Source organism: Platalea leucorodia (assembly GCF_965183815.1).
Source record: "Platalea leucorodia genome assembly, contig: HAP1_HAP1_SCAFFOLD_630, whole genome shotgun sequence".
Taxonomy (NCBI): domain Eukaryota; kingdom Metazoa; phylum Chordata; class Aves; order Pelecaniformes; family Threskiornithidae; genus Platalea; species Platalea leucorodia.
The window spans coordinates 1-19,603 of record NW_028121004.1 but is presented as its reverse complement, the minus strand read 5'-3'; the positions used below and the strand labels follow the sequence as shown (position 1 = coordinate 19,603).

The following is a 19,603-nucleotide window of genomic DNA, read 5'->3' as shown; positions in this document are numbered from 1 at the left end:
CCCGGCTCCCCTCCCCCCCACCCCCGGCTCCCCTCCCCATTCCCCCCGCTGTCCCCCCATGTCCCCTCCCCGCCACCCCCTGGGGTCCCCTGTCCCCATGTCCCCCCCCCATCCCCTGTCCCCCCCCCGTCCCCTCCCCATCCCCCCGTGTCCCCTCCCTGCCACCCCCTGGGGTCCCATGTCCCCCCTCCCCCACTGTCCCCCTCCCCACCCCCCCCCCACTGTCCCCTGTCCCCCCCCCCACTGTCCCGTCCCCCCCCCCCTCCCCTCCCCTGCCACCCCATGGGGTCCCCTGTCCCCCCCTATGTCCCCCCCATCCCCTGTTCCCCCCTGTCCCCTCCCCCCCCATCCCCCCCCTGTCCCCGTCCCCCCCCCCCCATCCCCCTCCCCCCCCCGCCCCTCCCCCCACCTTCTTGAAGACGATGACGTAGCGGCTCTCCTCGTCCTCCCCGAAGGAGAAGGACGTCAAGCCCGGCCACCTCCGCCACGTCGTGCCTGCGGGGCGGGCCCGCTGTCCCCAGTGCTCCCCAGTACCGCCCCAGTGGCCCCAGTACTGCCTCCCAGTGGCCCCAGTATCTCCCCAGTATCCCCCGTGTCCCCCCAGCATCCCCAGTATTGCCTTCCAGTGTCCCCAGTATCTCCCCAGTATCCCCAATGTCCACCCAGTATCCCCAGTATCTCGCCAGTATCCCCAGTGTCCCCCAGTATTGCCTCCCAGTGTCCCCAGTGTCCCCCCAGTGTCCCCAGTATTGCCTCCCAGTGTCCCCAGTATCTCCCAGTATCCCCAATATCCTCCCAGTATCCCCAGTATTGCCTCCCAGTGTCCCCACTGTCCCCAGTATTGCCTCCCAGTGTCCCCAGTATCTCCCCAGTATCTCCAGTGTTCCTAGTATCTCCCCAGTGTCCCCAATATTGCCTCCCACCATCCCCAGTATCTCCCCAGTGTCCCCAGTATTGCCTCCCAGTGTCCCCCCAGCATCCCCAGTATTGCCTCCCAGTGCCCCCAGTATCTCCCCAGTATCCCCAGTATCTCCTCAGTGTCCCCAGTATCGCCTCCCAGTGTCCCCAGTGTCCCCCCAGCATCCCCAGTATTGCCATCCCAGTGTCCCCAGTGTCATCCCAGTGTCCCTAATGTCCCCCCAGTGTCCCCAGTATTGCCTCCCAGTGTCCCCAGTATCTCCCCAGTATCCCCAGTATCTCCCAGTGTCCCCAGTATTGCCTCCCAGTGTCCCCAGTATCTCCCCAGTATCCCCAGTATCTCCCCAGTGTCCCCAGTATTGCCTCCCAGTGTCCCCAGTATCTCCCCAGTATCCCCAATATCCTCCCAGTGTCCCCAGTATCGCCTCCCAGTGTCCCCAGCACCCCCAGTGTCCTCAGACGCCCCCCAGTGCCCCCCCCAGTCCCCCAGTCCCCCCAGTGCCCCCAGTGCCCCCGCTCACAGGATGCTCCTCTCGATCTTGCTCATGGGCTGGAAGCGGCGCCGGGGCTCCCCGCTGGCCTGGATGAACTGGGAGACCTCCTGCTCCATCTGGGGGGCACCCAGGTGTCGGGGGGGGCACCCAGGGGCCCGGGGGGGGCACCCAGGGGCCGGGGGGGGGGCACCCAGGTGTCGGGGGGGGCACCCAGGGGCCGGGGGGGGGGCACCCAGGTGTCGGGGGGGGGCACCCAGGGGCCCGGGGGGGCACCCAGGGGCCGGGGGGGGCACCCAGGTGTCGGGGGGGGGCACCCAGGGGCCCGGGGGGGCACCCAGGGGCCAGGGGGGGCACCCAGGTGTCGGGGGAGGGCACCCAGGGGCCGGGGGGGGGCACCCAGGTGTTGGGGGGGGACACGGGCATCGGGGGGGGCACTCAGGGGGCAGGGGGGGGCACCCAGGGGGCACCCAGGTATTTGGGGGGGGGGGCAAGCATTGGGGGGGACCCAGGAGTCCAGCGGGGGGACACTGAGATGTTGGGGGGGCACTTGAGGCATCGGGGGGGGGCACCCAGGTGTCCAAGGGGGGGCACCCAGGTGTCGGGGGGCACCCAGGTGTTGGGGGGGGGGGCACCCAGGGGGGACCCAGGCATTTGGGGGGGCACTGAGGTGTCGGGGGGGCGTACCCAGGTGCCCAGGGGGGACCCAGGCATCAGGGGGGGCACCCAGCTGTTGGGGGGGGGCACCCAGGGGGGACCCAGGCATTTGGGGGGGCACTGAGGTGTCGGGGGGGGCACCCAGGTGTTCAATGGGGGGCACTGAGGTGTTGGGGGGGGGGACCCAGGTGCCTGGGGGGGACGACTGAGGTGTCAGGGGGGGCACCCAGGTGTCGGGGGGGGCACCCAGGTGTCGGGGGGGGGCACCCAGATGTCCAAGGAGGGGGAACCCAGGGGGGGACCCAGGCATTGGGGGGGGCACTGAGGTGTCGGGGGGGGCACCCAGGGGGGACCCAGGCAACTGGGGGGGCACCCAGGTGCCCAAGGGGGGGCACCCAGGTGCCTGGGGAGAGGACTGAGCCATCGGGGGGGGCACCCAGGCCCCGGGGGGGGGCACCCAGGGGGGACCCAGGCATTTGGGGGGGGCACTGAGGTGTCAGGGGGGGGCACCCAGGCATCTGGGGGGGCACCCAGGCCCCGGGGGGGGGCACCCAGGGGCACCCAGGCATCTGGGGGGGCACCCAGGTGCCCAAGGGGGGGCACCCAGGCCCCGGCCCCCCCCGCTCACCCTCTTCCTGAACTCCACCTTCTGGCGCTTCTCCTGCTCCTGCAGCTTCTTCACCCGCGCGGGCTTCTTCTGGGGGGGGGGCACGGGGGGGGGGGGTGGGGGGACACTGGGTGTCAATCAAACGGCTGGGGGCGTGGCCAACAGCACCTGTCTATCAGTGGTCTGGGGGCGTGGCCAAGCGTGAGGGGCGGACGGGGGGGGGGGGGGGGGGGATGGCCGCCACCGCCCCGCTCCGCGCCCGCTCGCTCCCGCCCCCGCGCCCCGCGGTTCCCTCCCCGCCTCCCCCCGCGCCTCCCCCGGCCCCGCTGACCCCTGGCCCGGCGCCGCGCCTCCCCGTCGGCCGCGGCGGGCGGCCGCTCCATGGAGCTGAGGATGGAGCCCAGCAGATCCAGCTCCGCCATCTTGGGGCGGCGGGGGAGGCAGCCGCACGCCACGCCACGCCCCCCCGCTGCGTCACCGCGTCAGCGCGTCGGGGGGAGGCGTGGCTTGGCTCGAAAGGGGCGGGGCGGCGCCGGCGGGGCGGACAAAGGGGCGGGGGTCACGGGGGGAAGGGGCGGGGGCCTGCCCTTAAAGGGGAGCGTTCCACACGGCGGGGACGCCTCTCCTTAAAAGGGCATGGTCTTAAGGGGGCCGCGCCTTAAAGGGGGCCGCGCCTTAAAGGGGCCGAGCCGCCCCCTCCACGCGTGCCCGCCCCCCCCCACGCGTGCCCGCCCCCCCCAGCCACACACACGCCTCGGTTTTTGTTTTTTTTTTATTTATTCCTGCTTCTTCTTGGTTTTTTTTTTTATTTTTTAATGGAACTTTGTACAAAGAGCCCACGCGGGGCCGGGGGGGGGGGGAAGGGGGGGCATGCGGGGGGGTGGTGGGGGGAGGGGCGTGGGGTGGCTCTGCCCCCCCCTCCACGGGGGGGGGGGACGACGACACCCAGGCGTCCGGGTGCCAGCGGGCGGGGGGGCGACGGCACCCGAGATAAGGCAAAGCCTGGGGGGGGGGGGGGGAGGGGGGGGCGTGGGGGGAGGGGAGCCCCCCCGAAACGCCAGGGTCCCGCGTGGGGGGGGGGAGGGGCGTCACGAGGCCAGGCCCCGCTTCTGTAAACTGTCCCCCTCCTTGCTCTGCTTCAGCTCCTCCATCCTGGGGGGGGGGGGGGAGGACACGAGTGGGGGGGGGGGGACACGAGTGGGGGAGGGTCAGGCTCCGTGGGGACCCCCCCCGCCCCCCCCCACCCGTGTCACCTGTCCCCACCCCCCCGCGACACCCCCCAGCCCCACCCCCTCCCCTTCTCCACCCCCCCCGTGTCCCCCCCACAACCTCCCCACTTCCCCCCCGTGTCCCCCTCCCCACTCGTGTCCCCCCCCCCCCCTCGTGCCCCCCCCCCTCGTGTCCCGCCCCCCCCGTGTCCCCCCCGTGTCCCCACCGGTGACGGCAGCGCCGCAGGAACCGCATGATCTTCCGGGCCGCCTGGTCCTGCTTGATGGTGAGGAAGGTGCCCCTGGGGGGAGGGGGGGTGAGGACACCCCGTCCCCAGCACCCCGGCTCCCAGTGCCCCCAGTCCCCCAGCACCCCGGCTCCCAGTGTCCCCAGTCCCCCAGCACCCCATCCGCCAGTGTCCCCATCCCCAAGGACCCCGGCACCCAGTGTCCCCATCCCCAAGGACCCAGTGCCCCCCAGTGCCCCCAGTGCCCCAGCACCCAGTGCCCCCCAGTGTCCCCAGGACCCCGGCTCCCAGTGCCCCCAGTCCCCAAGGACCCCGGCTCCCAGTGTCCCCAGTCCCCCAGCACCCAGTGCCCCCAGTCCCCCAGCACCCCATCCCCCAGTGTCCCCATCCCCAAGGACCCCGGCACCCAGTGTCCCCAGTCCCCAAGCACCCTGGCTCCCAGTGCCCCCAGCGCCCCAGCACCCAGTTTCCCCAGTCCCCAAGCACCCAGTGTCCCCAGTCCCCATCCCCAGTGTCCCCATCCCCAAGGACCCAGTGTCCCCAGTGCCCCCAGTCCCCAACCCCAGTGCCCCCAGTGCCCCAAGCACCCCAGTGCCCCCAGTCCCCAACCCCAGTGTCCCCATCCCCAAGGACCCAGTGCCCCCAGCTCCCAGTGCCCCCAGCGCCCCAGCACCCAGTGTCCCCAGTCCCCATTCCCCAGTGTCCCCATCCCCAAGGACCCAGTGTCCCCAGTGCCCCCAGTCCCCAACCCCAGTGCCCCCAGTGTCCCCATCCCCAAGCACCCAGTGCCCCCAGTCCCCATCCCCAGTGCCCCCAGCGCCCCAGCACCCAGTGTCCCCAGTCCCCATTCCCCAGTGTCCCCATCCCCAAGCACCCCAGTGCCCCCAGTCCCCAACCCCAGTGTCTCCAGTCCCCATCCCCAAGGACCCAGTGTCCCCAGTGCCCCCAGTCCCCCATCCCCCAGTGTCCCCATCCCCAAGGACCCTGGCTCCCAGTGTCCCCAGTCCCCCAGCACCCAGTGTCCCCATCCCCAAGGACCCAGTGCCCCCCAGTGCCCCCAGTGCCCCAGCACCCAGTGCCCCCAGTCCCCAACCCCAGTGTCCCCAGTGCCCCCAGTCCCCAACCCCAGTGCCCCCAGCACCCCAGTGCCCCCAGTGTCCCCATCCCCAAGCACCCAGTGCCCCCCAGTGCCCCCAGTCCCCATCCCCCAGTGTTCCCAGTCCCCAACCCCAGTGTTCCCAGTCCCCAACCCCAGTGCCTCCAGTGCCCCAAGCACCCCAGTGCCCCCAGTCCCCAACCCCAGTGTCCCCAGTCCCCATCCCCAAGGACCCAGTGCCCCCAGTGCCCCCAGTCCCCCATCCCCCAGTGTCCCCATCCCCAAGGACCCAGTGCCCCCCAGTGCCCCCAGTGCCCCAGCACCCAGTGCCCCCAGTCCCCAACCCCAGTGTCCCCAGTGCCCCCAGTCCCCAACCCCAGTGCCCCCAGCACCCCAGTGCCCCCAGTGTCCCCATCCCCAAGCACCCAGTGCCCCCCAGTGCCCCCAGTCCCCATCCCCCAGTGTTCCCAGTCCCCAACCCCAGTGTTCCCAGTCCCCAACCCCAGTGCCTCCAGTGCCCCAAGCACCCCAGTGCCCCCAGTCCCCAACCCCAGTGTCCCCAGTCCCCATCCCCAAGGACCCAGTGCCCCCAGTCCCCAACCCCAGTGTCCCCAGTCCCCATCCCCAAGCACCCAGTGCCCCAAGCACCCCAGTGCCCCCAGTGTCCCCAGTCCCCATCCCCCAGTGTCGCCATCCCCAAGGACCCAGTGTCCCCAGTGCCCCCAGTCCCCAACCCCAGTGTCCCCAGTCCCCATCCCCAGTGCCCCCAGTGCCCCAGCACCCAGTGTCCCCAGTCCCCATTCCCCAGTGTCCCCATCCCCAAGGACCCAGCGCCCCCAGTGCCCCAAGCACCCCAGTGCCCCCAGTCCCCAACCCCAGCGCCCCCAGTGCCCCAAGCACCCCAGTGCCCCCAGTGCCCCCAGTCCCCCACCCCAGTGCCCCCAGTGTCCCCATCCCCAGCGCCCCCAGCGCCCCAGCACCCACCGGAGGCGCGGGGGCAGGGGCGCGGGGGGCGCGCGGGGGCCCTGCTGCAGGCGCTGGTGCTCGCGGTGGCTGCGGAAGCGCTGCTGGATGAGGACGGCCGCGCGCCGCCGCCGCTGGAACCGCTTCTGCTCGGCGTAGCTGCGGAACTTGCTCTGGATGAGGATGGCCGCCTGCGTCATCCGCTGGTACAGCGCGAACTGGGGGGGCACCGCGCCTCAGCCACCGCCCCCCCACGGGGACCCCCGCCACCGGGGCGCCCCCGCCCCAACACCCCACCCGGGGGGCACCCGGCTGCCTGGGACCCCCGACAGGGTCCCCAAAATGGGGGTGCCCCCACCCCAAAGCCCCCCGGGGGGACCCAGGTGCCTGGGACCCCCAACAGGGTCCCCAAAATGGGGGTGCCCCCACCCCAACACCCCACCCAGGGGGGACCCAGGTGCCTGGGACCCCCAACATCGGGGTGCCCCCACCCCAACACCCCACCCAGGGGGCACCCGGCTGCCTGGGACCCCCAACATCGGGGTGCCCCCACCCCAAAGCCCCACCCAGGGGGCACCCGGGTGCCTGGGACCCCCAAGAGGGTCCCCGATATCGGGGTGCCCCCACCCCAACCCCCCGGGGGCCCCGGGCGCCCCCGTTACCTTCAGGGCAATCCAGGTAAGCTTGCGGGGCAGAGAGAGCAGGGTTATCGGGGGGCGGGGGGGGGGTCGGGGGGGTCCCGGGGGGTTTTGGGGTCCCCCCGCACCCCGTTACCTGCTTATACTTGCGGTAGCAGCGCTGGATGACGGCGGCCGCCATCTCCTGCTGCTCCTTCAGCCTCCGGCCCTGGGGGGGAAGGATTGGGGGGGTCAGCGCCGGCGGGGGGGCCCCGGGGGGGGTTTGGGGGTGCCGGGGGGGGGGTTGGGGGGTCCCACGCACCCGGTACTTGCGGAAGGCGCCCTGGACGAGGCGGGCGGCCTCGTAGAGCTCGTGCTGCTCCTGGTCGGAGAGGGTGAGGAGGGCGACGGCGCCCTCGCCCCGCGCCCCCCCCGAGGCGTTGAGGAACTCGGCCCAGCCGGCGGCCGAGGGGGGCGGGGGCGGGCGCTCGGGGACCCCCGGGGACCCCCGGGGTGGCGCCTCCGCTCTGGGGGGGAGGGGCAGGGGGTGAGGCCTGGCACCCCCCCCCAGGGGATACTGGGGTGCTGCTGGACATGGGGGACCCCCCCCACAGGGGATATTGGGGTGCTGCTGGACATGGGGGACCCTCCCCACAGGGGATATTGGGGTGCTGCTGGACATGGGGGACCCCCCCACAGGGGATATTGGGGTGCTGCTGGACATGGGGAACCCTCCCCACGGGATATTGGGGTGCTGTGGGACATGGGGGACCCCCCCCACAGGGGATATTGGGGTGCTGCTGGACATGGGGGACCCCACCCAGGGGATATTGGGGTGCTGCGGGACATGGGGGACGCCCCCCACAGGGGATATTGGGGTGCTGTGGGACATGGGGGACGCCCCCCACAGGGATATTGGGGTGCTACTGGACATGGGAGACCCCCCACAGGGATATTGGGGTGCTGCTGGACATGGGGGACCCTCCCCATGGGATATTGGGGTGCTGTGGGGCATGGGGGACCCCCCCCACGGGGATATTGGGGTGCTGCTGGACATGGGAGACCCCCCACAGAATACTGGGGTGCTGTGGGACATGGGGGACCCCCCCCTGGGGATACTGGGGTGCTGCGGGACATGGGAGACCCCCCCACAGGGATATTGGGGTGCTGTGGGGCATGGGGGACCCCCCCACAGGATATTGGGGTGCTGCGGGACATGGGGGACCCCCCACGGGATATTGGGGTGCTGTGGGGCATGGGGGACCCCCCCACAGGGGATACTGGGGTGTCACAGGATGTGGGGACCCCCCCCAGGGATATTGGGGTGTCCCGGGATGGGGGGGGTACCTGGGGGGGGGCGCGGGGGGGCGGTCGACGCTCTCCAGGTAGGTGGCCAGCCAGGCCATGGCGGCGCTCAGCCCCGCCGTCACCGGCGCCGCCGTCCCTGGTGCCACCGCCGTCCCCGGTGTCCCCGGTGTCCCCGGTGTCCCCGCCGTCACCGGTGTCCCCAGCGTCCCCGCCGTCCCCGGTGTCCCCGGTGTCCCCAGCGTCCCCGGGGGCCCCCCCGGCGCCTCCTGCTTGATGCGCTCGGGCGTGGCCTCGATGATCTGCCGCGCCAGCGTCACCACCTCCGCCTGGGGGGGACGGGTGACATCAGGACACGGGGGGGGGGATGGGGACACACCCCCAAATCCGGGGGGGTCCCCAACCCTGGGGGGGGGCGGAGCCCAAATTTGGGGGTCCCCAGCTCTGGGGGTCCCCAATCCTGGGGGGTCCCCAACCTCTGGGGGGTCCCCAACTTTAGGGGGTCCCCAAACCCAGATGCTGGGGTCCCTCCCATGGGGGTCCCCAACCCAGGGGGGCCCCAACTTTGGGGGGTCCCCAACCTTTGGGGGTCCCCAACTCAGGGGTCCCCAACCTTTTGGGGTCCCCAACCCAGGGGGGCCCCAACTTTAGGGGGTCCCCAAACCCAGATGCCAGGGTCCCCCCCCCCAGGGGGGTCCCCAACCTTTGGGGGTCCCCAACTCAGGGGTCTCCAACCCTGGGAGGGGTCCTCAATCTTGGGGGGGAGGTCCCCAAGTCTGGGGGGGTCCCCAGCTTTAGGGGGTCCCCAACCGTGGGGGTCCCCAACCGTGGGGGGGTCCTGAAGCCTGGACACCACGCTGTCCCCCCCCCCGTGGGTCCTCAGCCCTGGGGGTCCCCAACTTTGGGGGCGCCCCCCCCCCCCCCGTTACCTGCAGGGCGTCGTCGGCGTCGGGGGGGCTGGGGGGGGGCGCCCCCCAACTCTCGTCCTCGGGGGGGCCGGGGGGGGCGGGGGGCAGCGGGACGGAGCCGGGTCCCTCCGAGAGCCCCGAGGGGGAGGAGAGGCTGCTGGCGGTGCTCAGCCCTGGGGACACGGGGACACGGGGGGGGGGCGTCAGGCGGGGGGGGACGGGACACGGCCGGGGGGGCTGGGGGGGGCAGGGGACAGCCTGGGGACAGCTGGGGACATGGGGGGGGGCTTGGGGACAGAAAGAGGCTGGGGGGAACAGAGGGGACACGGGGGGGACACTTGGGGACAGGCTGGAGGGGACGAGTGACAGCCGGGGGGGCCATGGGGAGGACCTGGGGGGGCCATGGGGACACAGCGGGGGTGGCAGTACCAGTGTCAGGGTGACAAGGGAGGAGAGGGGACACGGCGCCGGTGACCGCACCGGGGTGACGAGGAGGGGACACGGTGCCGGTGACCGCACCGGGGTGCCGGGGAGGGGACACGGCACCGGTGACTGCACCGGGGTGACAGTGACACGGAGCGGGCAGGGGACACGGTGCCGGTGACCGCACCGGGGTGACGGTGACACGGAGCAGGGAGGGGACACGGCGCCGGTGACCGCACCGGGGTGCCGGTGACACGGAGCGGGCAGGGGACACGGCGCCGGTGACCACACCGGGGTGCCGGGGAGGGGACACGGCGCCGGTGACCGCACCGGGGTGCCGGTGACACGGAGCGGGCAGGGGACACGGCGCCGGTGACCACACCGGGGTGCCGGGGAGGGGACACGGCGCCGGTGACCGCACTGGGGTGCCGGTGACACGGAGCGGGGAGGGGACACTGTGCCGGTGACCGCACCGGGGTGCCGGGGAGGGGACACGGCGCCGGTGACCGCACCGGGGTGCCGGTGACACGGAGCGGGGAGGGGACACTGTGCCGGTGACCGCACCGGGGTGCCGGGGAGGGGACACGGCGCCGGTGACCGCACCGGGGTGCCGGTGACACGGAGCGGGCAGGGGACACGGCGCCGGTGACCGCACCGGGGTGCCGGGGAGGGGACACGGCGCCGGTGACCGCACCGGGGTGACGGTGACACAGAGCGGGCAGGGGACACAGCGCCGGTGACCGCACCGGGGTGCCGGGGAGGGGACACGGCGCCGTACCTGTGTCAGGGCTGGCGGAGAGCGGGGAGGGGAGGCGCAGGCCGGGGAGGTGGCAGCGAGGGGACGCGGGTGACGGCTGCGGCTGCAGCTCCTCCAGGCGGGTGACGAGGGCCAGGTGGCCGCGGGCGCGGGCCAGGCCCAGCGGCAGCCGCCCCAGGGTGTCGGGGACGGCCAGCGCCCGCCGGTCCCAGCGGCACAGCCGCTCCGCCGCCTCCCGGTGACCCAGGGCGCACGCCCACATCTGGGGACGCGGTGGCACCCGGTCACCGAGGTCCCCTTGTCCCCGAGACGCCGCCCCCGGTACCCCCATCCCTGCCCGAGCCACCACCTCCTGTCCCTCTGACCCCGCCGTGTCCCCGTCCCTGCCACGTCCCCGCTGCGTCCCTGTTGTCCCCACCGTGTCCCCACCCCGTCCTCTTGTCCCCGAGGGTCCCCTTGTCCCCGAGATGCCACCCCCGGTACCCTCCGCCCCGCCTGTGCCCCCCCCTCGCCCCCCCTCCCCTCGATCAGGCTGCCTCCCCGCTGTCGCCTCCGTCCTCGCCGTGTCCCCGATGTCCCCGCCGTGTCCCCCCCGTCCCCGATGTCCCCCCCTGTCCCCGATGTCCCCGCCGTGTCCCCCTCACCAGGGGGGTGCAGGAGAAATGGTCCACGTTGAGGGGGTCGACCTCCTGCTCCAGCTCCAGGCTGTCGGCCGCCAGCGCCCTGCGGGGACGGGAGGGGATACGGGCGTCCCCAAGTGTCCCCAAGGTGTCCCCAGGCGTCCCCGCTCACCGCCAGCGTCGCAGGGCCTCCACCGTGTCCCCATTCCTGTCCCCAAGGTGTCCCCCCGTGTCCCCAAGTGTCCCCCCATGTCCCCGCTCACCGCCAGCGCCACAGGGCCTCCACCATGTCCCCAGCCCTGTCCCATGTGTCCCCAAGGTGTCCCCAAGTGACCCCAAGTGTCCCCAAGGTGTCCCCAGGCATCCCCCTGTGACCCCAAGTGTCCCCAAGGTGTCCCCAAGCGTCCCCAAGTGTTCCCCCGTGTCCCCGCTCACCGCCAGCGCCACAGGGCCTCCACCATGTCCCCACCCCTGTCCCATGTGTCCCCAAGGTGTCCCCAAGTGACCCCAAGGTGTCCCCAGGCATCCCCCCGTGACCCCAAGTGTCCCCAAGGTGTCCCCAAGCGTCCCCCCGTGTCCCCAAGTGTCCCCCCGTGTCCCCGCTCACCGCCAGCGCCGCAGGGCCTCCACCATGTCCCCAGCCCTGTCCCCAGCCCTGTCCCCATCCCTGTCCCATGTGTCCCCAAGGTGTCCCCAAGTGACCCCAAGTGTCCCCAAGGTGTCCCCAGGCATCCCCCCGTGACCCCAAGTGTCCCCAAGTGTCCCCAAGTGTCCCCCCGTGTCCCCGCTCACCGCCAGCGCCACAGGGCCTCCACCATGTCCCCACCCCTGTCCCCATCCCTGCCCCCACCCCTGTCCCATGTGTCCCCAAGGTGTCCCCAAGTGACCCCAAGTGTCCCCAAGGTGTCCCCAAGTGACCCCATGTGTCCCCAAGCGTCCCCCCGTGTCCCCGCTCACCGCCAGCGCCGCAGGGCCTCCACCAGGCTGGCGTAGCCCTGGGCGGCCGCCAGGTGCAGCAGCGTCATCCCGCGGAAGGTGGCCCCGTGGGCCAGCGCCGTCCCCGCCGCCGTCCCCGCCGCCGTCCCCGGCCACCCCGGCCGCGCCATCATGGCCTCGCAGACGGCCACCACCCGCGCCTCGAAGGAGGAGCCCGGCCCCTGTCCCCGTGGGGACGTCAGGGGACACCGGGGAGGGTAGGGGGTGGCAGGGGACACCAGGGGACACGGGGGACACGGGGGACGTCAGGGGACATTGGGGATGCCAGGGGACACCAGGGGATGTTGGGGACACCGGGGGACGTCGGGGGACACCGGGGAGGGTAGGGGGTGGCAGGGGACATCAGGGGACACCAGGGGACACAGGGAACATTGGGGACGTCAGAGGACATCAGGGGACACTGGGGGATGTCAGGGGACACCGGGGGATGTTGGGGACATCAGGGGACACCAGGGGATACCAGGGGACGTCGGGGGACACCGGGGGACACCGGGGGACACTGGGGGATGTTGGGGACATCAAGGGACATCAGGGGACACCGGGGGATGTCAGGGGACACCAGGAGACGTCAGGGGACACCGGGGGACATTAGGGGACATCAGGGGACACTGGGGGACACCAGGGGACATCAGGGGATGTTGGGGACACCAGGGGACACCAGGGGACACCGGGGACGTCGGGGGACACCGGGGACGTCAGGGACAGCGGGAGGTGGCAGGGGACCCCGAGGGAGGCCCCGGATTGGGAGGGGTGGCCCCGCCCCTCCCCCCCCCAGGCCATGGGGGCCACCCCTCCCCCACCATTGGGCGTGGCCACCCCTCCCCCACCACTGGGCGGGGCCTGACCTGCTCCGGGGGGGCGGGGGGCGGGGCTCCTCGCGGGGGGGGCAGGGCCCCCAGCCGCGTCTCCAGCTGCTCCAGCCGCTCCAGGATGGACAGACGGAACTGGGCCTCTGGGGGGGGGGGAGGGGTCAGCGGGGGGGGGGGGGGGGACGGGCAGAGACCCCACCCCCCCGTGCTCCGCCCCCCCCAAACGGGGTCACCCCACGGGGGGGGGGGGGGGGGGCCGATTCTGGGGTCCCCACAGCCCCCCCCGCCCCACAGAGGGGACCCAGGTGTCGCCCCGTGGGGGGGGGGGACATTTTGGGGTGCCCCCCACCCCACAAAGGGGACCCAGGTGTCGCCCCGGGGGGGGGGGGGGGGGGGGCAATTTTGGGGTGCCCCCCACCCCATACAGTGGCCCCCGTTGTCTGGGTGCCGCCCTGCCTGAGGTGGGGGACATTTTGGGGTGCCCCCCCCCCAAAGGGGACCCAGGTGTCGCCCCGTGGGAGGGTGGGGGAGGTTTTGGGGTGCCCCCACCCCACACAGGGGACCCAGGTGTCGCCCCGTGGGAGGGTGGGGGAGGTTTTGGGGTGCCCCCGGGGGGGGGCGGGGTGCCGTTCGGGGGGGTCCCCACTCACCGTCCAGCGCCAACCAGTCCAGCTGGGAGCCGGGGGGCCCCGTCGCAGCCCCCCGCGCCCGGTACTCGAAGGGGGGCGGCGGCCGAGAGGAGGCGGGGGGGGGCAGGCGACGCGCAGGGCGGCCACGCCCGCCTCGTGCGCTGCGGAGGGGGGGGGGTCAGCCACCGTGGGGAGGGGGACACGGGTGGGCTGTGTGTCCCCCCCCCGCCCCACGGGGACACTCACGGGGACAGTAGCAGCGCAGGACGCCCGGTTGCACCAGGGCGGCCGGCACCGACACCCGGTCGAAGAGGCAGCTGTAGGCGCCGGCGCCCCACGGGCCGGTGATCAGCACCTTCACCCCACCCTGGGGGGGGGAAAAGGGGGGGTCACGCGTGGGCCCCCCCCCGGAATGGGGGGGATCCCCCCCCCCCCGCGGGAAGCCCCCCGCTCACCTCGGGGTAGGACCACTCCGGGGAGAAGTCGGTGATGGCGAGGGGCGGCTCGGCGGGGAGGGGGACGGGGGGCGACGGGGGGGTGCGCGGGGCGGGGGGGACGCCGGCGGCGGCCGGCAGCAGCTCGGCGAGGGGGGGGCTCGGGGGCCTCCTCCTCCTCCTCCTCCTCCTCTTCCTCCTCCTCCTCCTCCTCCCCCCCCCCCGGGCCGCCGGCGGGGGGGGCGCGCCGGGGGGGGCCTCGCCTCGCAGCCGTAGGTCTGCCCGCGGCGGGGGCTGTTGAGGAAGCAATCGGGGTCGAAGGCGGGGGGCGGCGCGGGGGGGGGCAGCCCCCCCCCGCAGGAGCCCTCGGGGGTCACCAGGTGCTGGCTGGGGGTCAGGCCCAGGGGGTTTTCGGGGCCCCCCGGCGCCGCCGCCCCCCCTACGTTGGCTACGACTAAAAGGGGGAGCCCCGGGGGAAAGGAGGGGGGGCTTCGGGGGGCTTCGGGGGGCCCCCCCCCCAGGCCCGGGGAGGGTTGGGTGGTGTCGGGGGAGGAGGGGGGCGGCTTTGGGGGGCTCGGCCGCTGCCGCCGCCGCCCCTCCCCCGGCCCCCGGCTCCATTTTGGGGGAGATGATGCGGTGTTTGGTGCTGCCGCACTTGTGGCCCGGGGTGCCTGGGGGGGGGGAGAGGGGGGGCGTTAGGGGGAGGGCAGGGGCTTTGGGGGGCCCGGGGGGGGTCCCCGGGGTGTTTAGGGGGGGTCCCAGGGCATCTGGGGGGTCCCAGGGGGGTTCAAGAGGTCCCAGGAGAGGGTTTAGGGGGTTTGGGGGTCCCAGGGGGGGTTCACGGGGGTCCCGGAGGGGGTTGGGGGTCCCAGGGGGGGCTCAGGGGGTCCTGGAGGGGTTCAGGGGGTCCCCAGGGGGCGTCAGGGGTATTTAGGGGGTTCCCAGGGGAGTCCCAGGGGGGTTCTGAGGGGATTTGGGGGGGGTCTTGGGGAGTTCAGGGGGGGTCCCCAGGGGGGTTCAGGGGGTCCCAGGGGGGTCCCAGGGGAGGTTGGGGGTCCCGGGGGAGGGGGGTCAGGGGGTTCCCAGGGGGTTCAGGGGGTCCCAAGGGGATTTGGGGGTTCCCAGGGGGTCCCAGGGAGGCCCCGGGGGGGTTCAGGGGGTCCCAGGGGGGTTCAGGGGGGTCCCAAGGGGATTTGGGGGTTCCCAGGGGGGTCCCAGGGAGGCCCCGGGGGGGTTCCCAGGGGGGTTCGGGGGGGTCCCGGGGAGTTCAGGGGGTTCAGGGGGATTTGGGGGTTCCCAGGGGGTGCCAGGGGGTTCAGGGGGTCCCGGGGGGATTTGGGGGTTCCCAGGGGGGTGCCGGGGGGTTCAGGGGGGGTGCCGGGGGGATTTGGGGGTTCCCAGGGGGTGCCGGGGGGTCCCCGGGGGTCCCGGCCTCACCCAGCCCCCCGGCGCAGAGGCAGGCGTGGGTGCGGGGGGGCGGCCGCGCCTGGTGACTCTCCAGGACCCTCTGCACCAGCTGCTCCAGCGAGAGCCCGGCGGGGGGCCCCCCCCCCGTTACCGCAGCCCCCACTTCACCCCGTGAACTGCGGGCGGGGAGGGGGCGAAGGGTCAGAAACGGGGTTCGGTTCGGGGGCGTTGCGCGTCCCGTGTCCCCCCCCCGTGTCCCCCCCCCCCCCCCCAGGGCGCTCACACATGGGGCGCAGCTGGGCGACGAGCTCCTCCTGCGACCACTTGAGCCACTCGCGGGGGTCGGCGGCGGCGGCGCAGAGCGGGGGGCCGCCGGCGCAGAGCGGGGGGCCGCAGGGGCGGCCGCACTCCTCCATGGCCGGGACGTTCAGGTAGTGCACCAGGACGATGTCGGGGTTCTGGGGGGGGGGACGGGACACAGACAGACACGCGGGTCTGTGGTTTTGGGGGGCTGGGGGGGGGGGTGGGGGACCCCCGCCGGTGTGGTTTTGGGGGGCTGGGGGCCCCCCGTTACCTGCAGCAGCCAGTAGCAGCGGCGGGTGGAAGGTGGGGACGATGGAGGAGTGGACGTAGCAGCCGTAGAGGCACTGCGGGGAGCGGCAGGCTGGGGGGGGCCGACACCCCCCCCCTCGACACCCCCAAACCGTCCTTTGGGGGTCCTGACACCCCCAAACCACGCCCTGGGGGTGCTGACACCCCCAAACTACCAACCCGGGGGGTCCCCACGCCCTCATCTGCCTGGCTGGGGGGGGGCTGACACCCCCGAAACACCCCCCGGGGGGCCCCAGCACCCCTGGACACCCCCCTTGGGGGTCCCCAGCACCCCAAATTACCCCCCCCAGCACCCCCTGGACACCCCCCTTGGGGGCCCTGACACCCTCAAAACACCTTCCAAGGGTCCCCAGCACCCCCAAACCACCAACTAGGGGGTCCCCAGCACCCCCAGAGCCCCCCTTGGGGCCCTGACACCCCGAACTCCCCCCTTAGGGGTCCCCAGCACCCTTAGACCCCCCTTGGGGGTCCCTGGCACCCCCAAACCACCCCTTTGGGTGTCCCTTCAGCACCCCCAAACCACCCCCTCGGGGGTCCCCGGCACCCCTAGATCCCCTTTTGGGGGTCCTGACACCCCCAAACCACCCTCCGGGGGTCCCCAGCATCACTAGATTCCCTCTGGGGGGTCCTCAGCACCCCTAAACCACACCCTGGGGGTCCCCAGCACCCCCAGACTCCCCCCTTGGGGGTCCCAACACCCCAAACCTCCCCCTCGGGGGTCCCCGGCACCCCCAAACCACCCCCTCGGGGGTCCCCGGCACCCCTAGATCCCCTTTTTGGGGGTCCTGACACCCCCAAACCACCCTCTGGGGATCCCCGACACCCCCAAACCACCCCCCCGGGGAACCCCCGCTCCCCCATCGCCCCCCCTCCCCGCCCAGCGGTGCCGAGAGGCCAGGTTTTTTGGGGGCCAGGGGTCGGTTTGGGGGACCGGGGTTTTTTTTGGGGGGGGGGGCTGTGAGGTGATTTTGGGGGGGGTGGCGGGTTTTGGGGGGCCCCCCCCCCCGCCTCCTACCTCCACCCCCTGCACCTTCAGCTTCATGTGGTCCTCGCGCGTGGTCTTGCCGTCCTTGCGCTTCTTCCAGCAGTAGCCGTCCTTGCGGTACTTCACCTTCTTCCGGTTGTAGAGGATGACGGAGCCGTTCTGCGGCCTGGAAACGGGGGTGAAGGGGGGGCACCCCGCGGCCTGCCACCCCCCCACGCCGCCCCACCGTGCCCCACGGCCGCCCCACAGCGACCCACGGCCACCCCACGCCACCCCACGGTGTCCCATGGCCGCCCCACAGTGACCCACGGTGCCCCACGGCCACCCCACCGTGCCCCACACCACCCCACGCCACCCCACGGTGCCCCACAGCCGCCCCACAGTGACCCACCGTGCCCCACGGCCACCCCACGGTGCCCCACACCACCCCACGCCACCCCACGGTGTCCCATGGCCGCCCCACAGTGACCCACGCCGCCCCACGGCCACCCCACGGTGCCCCACACCACCCCACGCCACCCCACGGTGCCCCACAGCCGCCCCACAGTGACCCACCGTGCCCCACGGCCACCCCACCGTGCCCCACACCACCCCACGCCACCCCACGGTGCCCCACAGCCGCCCCACAGTGACCCACCGTGCCCCACGGCCACCCCACGGTGCCCCACACCACCCCACACCACCCCCACGGTGCCCCACACCACCCCACGGTGCCCCACAGTGCCCCACACCACCCCACAGTGCCCCACACCACCCCACAGTGACCCACGGCCACCCCACAGTGCCCCACACCACCCCACGGTGCCCCACCGTGCCCCACACCACCCCACGGCCACCCCACGGCCACCCCACGGTGCCCCACACCACCCCACGGCCACCCCACGGTGCCCCACGGCCACCCCACGGCCGCCCCACGGCCGCCCCGCGCCGCCCCACCTGGTCTTGGGGGAGCAGGAGAGCCACTCCTCGTGTTTCTCGAAGGTGATGAGATAGGAGGCGATTTCCTGGGGGGGGGAAGGGTGAGGTGACCCCCCCGTGTCCCGCTGTCACCCCCCCCGTGTCCCCCCCCCCCATCGCGCTGCTGTCCCCCCCGTTGTCACGCTGCCCCTCACCACCCCCGACCCCGCTGTCCCCCGCTGTCCCCTCATCCTGCCCCCCGTGACCCCCACGCCCTGGCCCCCCACGTCCCCACCGTCCCCTGGTCCCCACGTCCCTGCTGTCCCCCCCGTGTCCCCATGTCCCCAGTGCCCTGTCCCTGTGTCCCCCCGTGTCCCCATGTCCCCACTGCCCTGTCCCCATGTCCCCAGTGCCCTGTCCCTGTGTCCCCCCCCGTGTCCCCATGTCCCCAGTGCCCTGTCCCTGTGTCCCCCCGTGTCCCCATGTCCCCAGTGCCCTGTCCCCATGTCCCCAGTGCCCTGTCCCTGTGTCCCCCCCCGTGTCCCCATGTCCCCAGTGCCCTGTCCCTGTCCCCCCCGTGTCCCCATGTCCCCAGTGCCCTGTCCCCATGTCCCCACTGCCCTGTCCCTGTGTCCCCCCGTGTCCCCATGTCCCCAGTGCCCTGTCCCCATGTCCCCACTGCCCTGTCCCTGTGTCCCCCCGTGTCCCCATGTCCCCACTGCCCTGTCCCTGTGTCCCCATGTCCCCACTGCCCTGTCCCTGTGTCCCCATGTCCCCAGTGCCCTGTCCCTGTGCCCCCCCGTGTCCCCATGTCCCCACTGCCCTGTCCCTGTGCCCCCCATGCCCCATCCCTGTGTCCCCACCGTCCCCTCCCTGTTCCCAGGTCCCCCCTGTGTCCCCAAGCGCCCCCCCATGTCCCCAAGTGCCCCCATGTCCCCAAGTCTCCCCTGTGTCCCCAAGCATCCCCCCATGTCCCCAGGTGACCCCCCCGTGTCCCCAGGTCCCCCCCGTGTCCCCAGGCGCCCCCCCCCGTGTCCCCAGGTCCCCCCCGTGTCCCCAGGCGCCCCCCCCGTGTCCCCCGGCGCCCCCCCCCGTGTCCCCCGGTGCCCCCCGTGTCCCCAGGCGCCCCCCCTGTGTCCCCAAGCGCCCCCCATGTCCCCAAGCGCCCCCCCGTGTCCCCCGGCGCCCCCCCCCCGCGTCCCCAAGCGCCCCCCGTGTCCCCAAGCGCCCCCCCGTGTCCCCCGGCGCCCCCCCCCGTGTCCCCCGGCGCCCCCCCCCGTGTCCCCCGGTCCCCCCCGTGTCCCCAGGCGCCCCCCCCCCCGTGTCCCCAGGTCCCCCCCGTGTCCCCAGGCGCCCCCCCTGTGTCCCCAAGCGCCCCCCCATGTCCCCAAGCGCCCCCCCGTGTCCCCCGGCGCCCCCCCCCGTGTCCCCCAGCGCCCCCCCCGTGTCCCCCGGCGCCCCCCCCCGTGTCCCCAGGTCCCCCCCGTGTCCCCAGGCGCCCCCCCCCCGTGTCCCCAGGTCCCCCCCGTGTCCCCAGGCGCCCCCCCCGTGTCCCCAGGTCCCCCCCGTGTCCCCAGGCGCCCCCCCCGTGTCCCCCGGCGCCCCCCCCCGTGTCCCCGCCACCTCGTTGGTGTTCCAGCGCAGCTGCTCCTTGGGCAGGACGGGGCATTTGGGCAGGCATTCCACCAGCTTCCGGGGCAGGAAAACCTTCAGGGGGCTCCTCTCTGCGAGGGAGGGGTGAGCGTCCCCCCGCGTCCCCCCACATCCCCCCCACGTCCCCCCCGTGTCCCCCCATGTCCCCCTGTGCCCCCCCACGTCCCCCCACATCCCCCCCACGTCCCCCCGTGTCCCCCCCACATCCCCGTGTCCCCCCCGCATCCTCCCATGTCCCCTCGTGTCCCCCTGTGCCCCCCCCACATCCCCCCGTGTCCCCCCACATCCCCCCCCGTCCCCCCCACATCCCCCCCGTCCCCGTGTCCCCCCATGTCCCCCCGTGTGCCCCCACATCCCCCCACA

General features: G+C 73.7%; 2 protein-coding genes across 2 annotated transcripts; both read right to left on the bottom strand.

The window, feature by feature from the left end:
* Positions 1-409: 409 nt before the first annotated feature.
* On the bottom strand, positions 410-3,136 carry LOC309604314 (sperm-associated antigen 7-like; the record flags this gene model as incomplete). The annotated part of the gene is given in 6 exon segments (XM_082339252.1): positions 410-472; positions 474-495; positions 1,440-1,528; positions 2,695-2,754; positions 2,756-2,763; positions 3,005-3,136. Coding segments are annotated over 6 exon segments (333 nt in total), but the record flags the coding sequence as incomplete, so codon positions are not given.
* A 364-nt stretch (positions 3,137-3,500) lies between these two features.
* LOC309604315 (calmodulin-binding transcription activator 2-like) lies at positions 3,501-19,311 on the bottom strand (the record flags this gene model as incomplete). The annotated part of the gene is given in 25 exon segments (XM_082339253.1): positions 3,501-3,825; positions 4,109-4,183; positions 6,210-6,406; positions 6,963-7,034; positions 7,128-7,332; positions 8,153-8,439; positions 9,040-9,191; positions 10,220-10,460; positions 10,843-10,921; positions 11,776-11,910; positions 11,946-11,975; positions 12,660-12,766; positions 13,274-13,413; positions 13,499-13,619; positions 13,708-13,830; positions 13,950-14,221; positions 14,223-14,357; positions 15,124-15,250; positions 15,253-15,269; positions 15,377-15,551; positions 15,668-15,691; positions 15,693-15,740; positions 16,721-16,856; positions 17,627-17,694; positions 19,211-19,311. Coding segments are annotated over 25 exon segments (3,131 nt in total), but the record flags the coding sequence as incomplete, so codon positions are not given.
* Between the last annotated feature and the right edge of the window lie 292 nt (positions 19,312-19,603).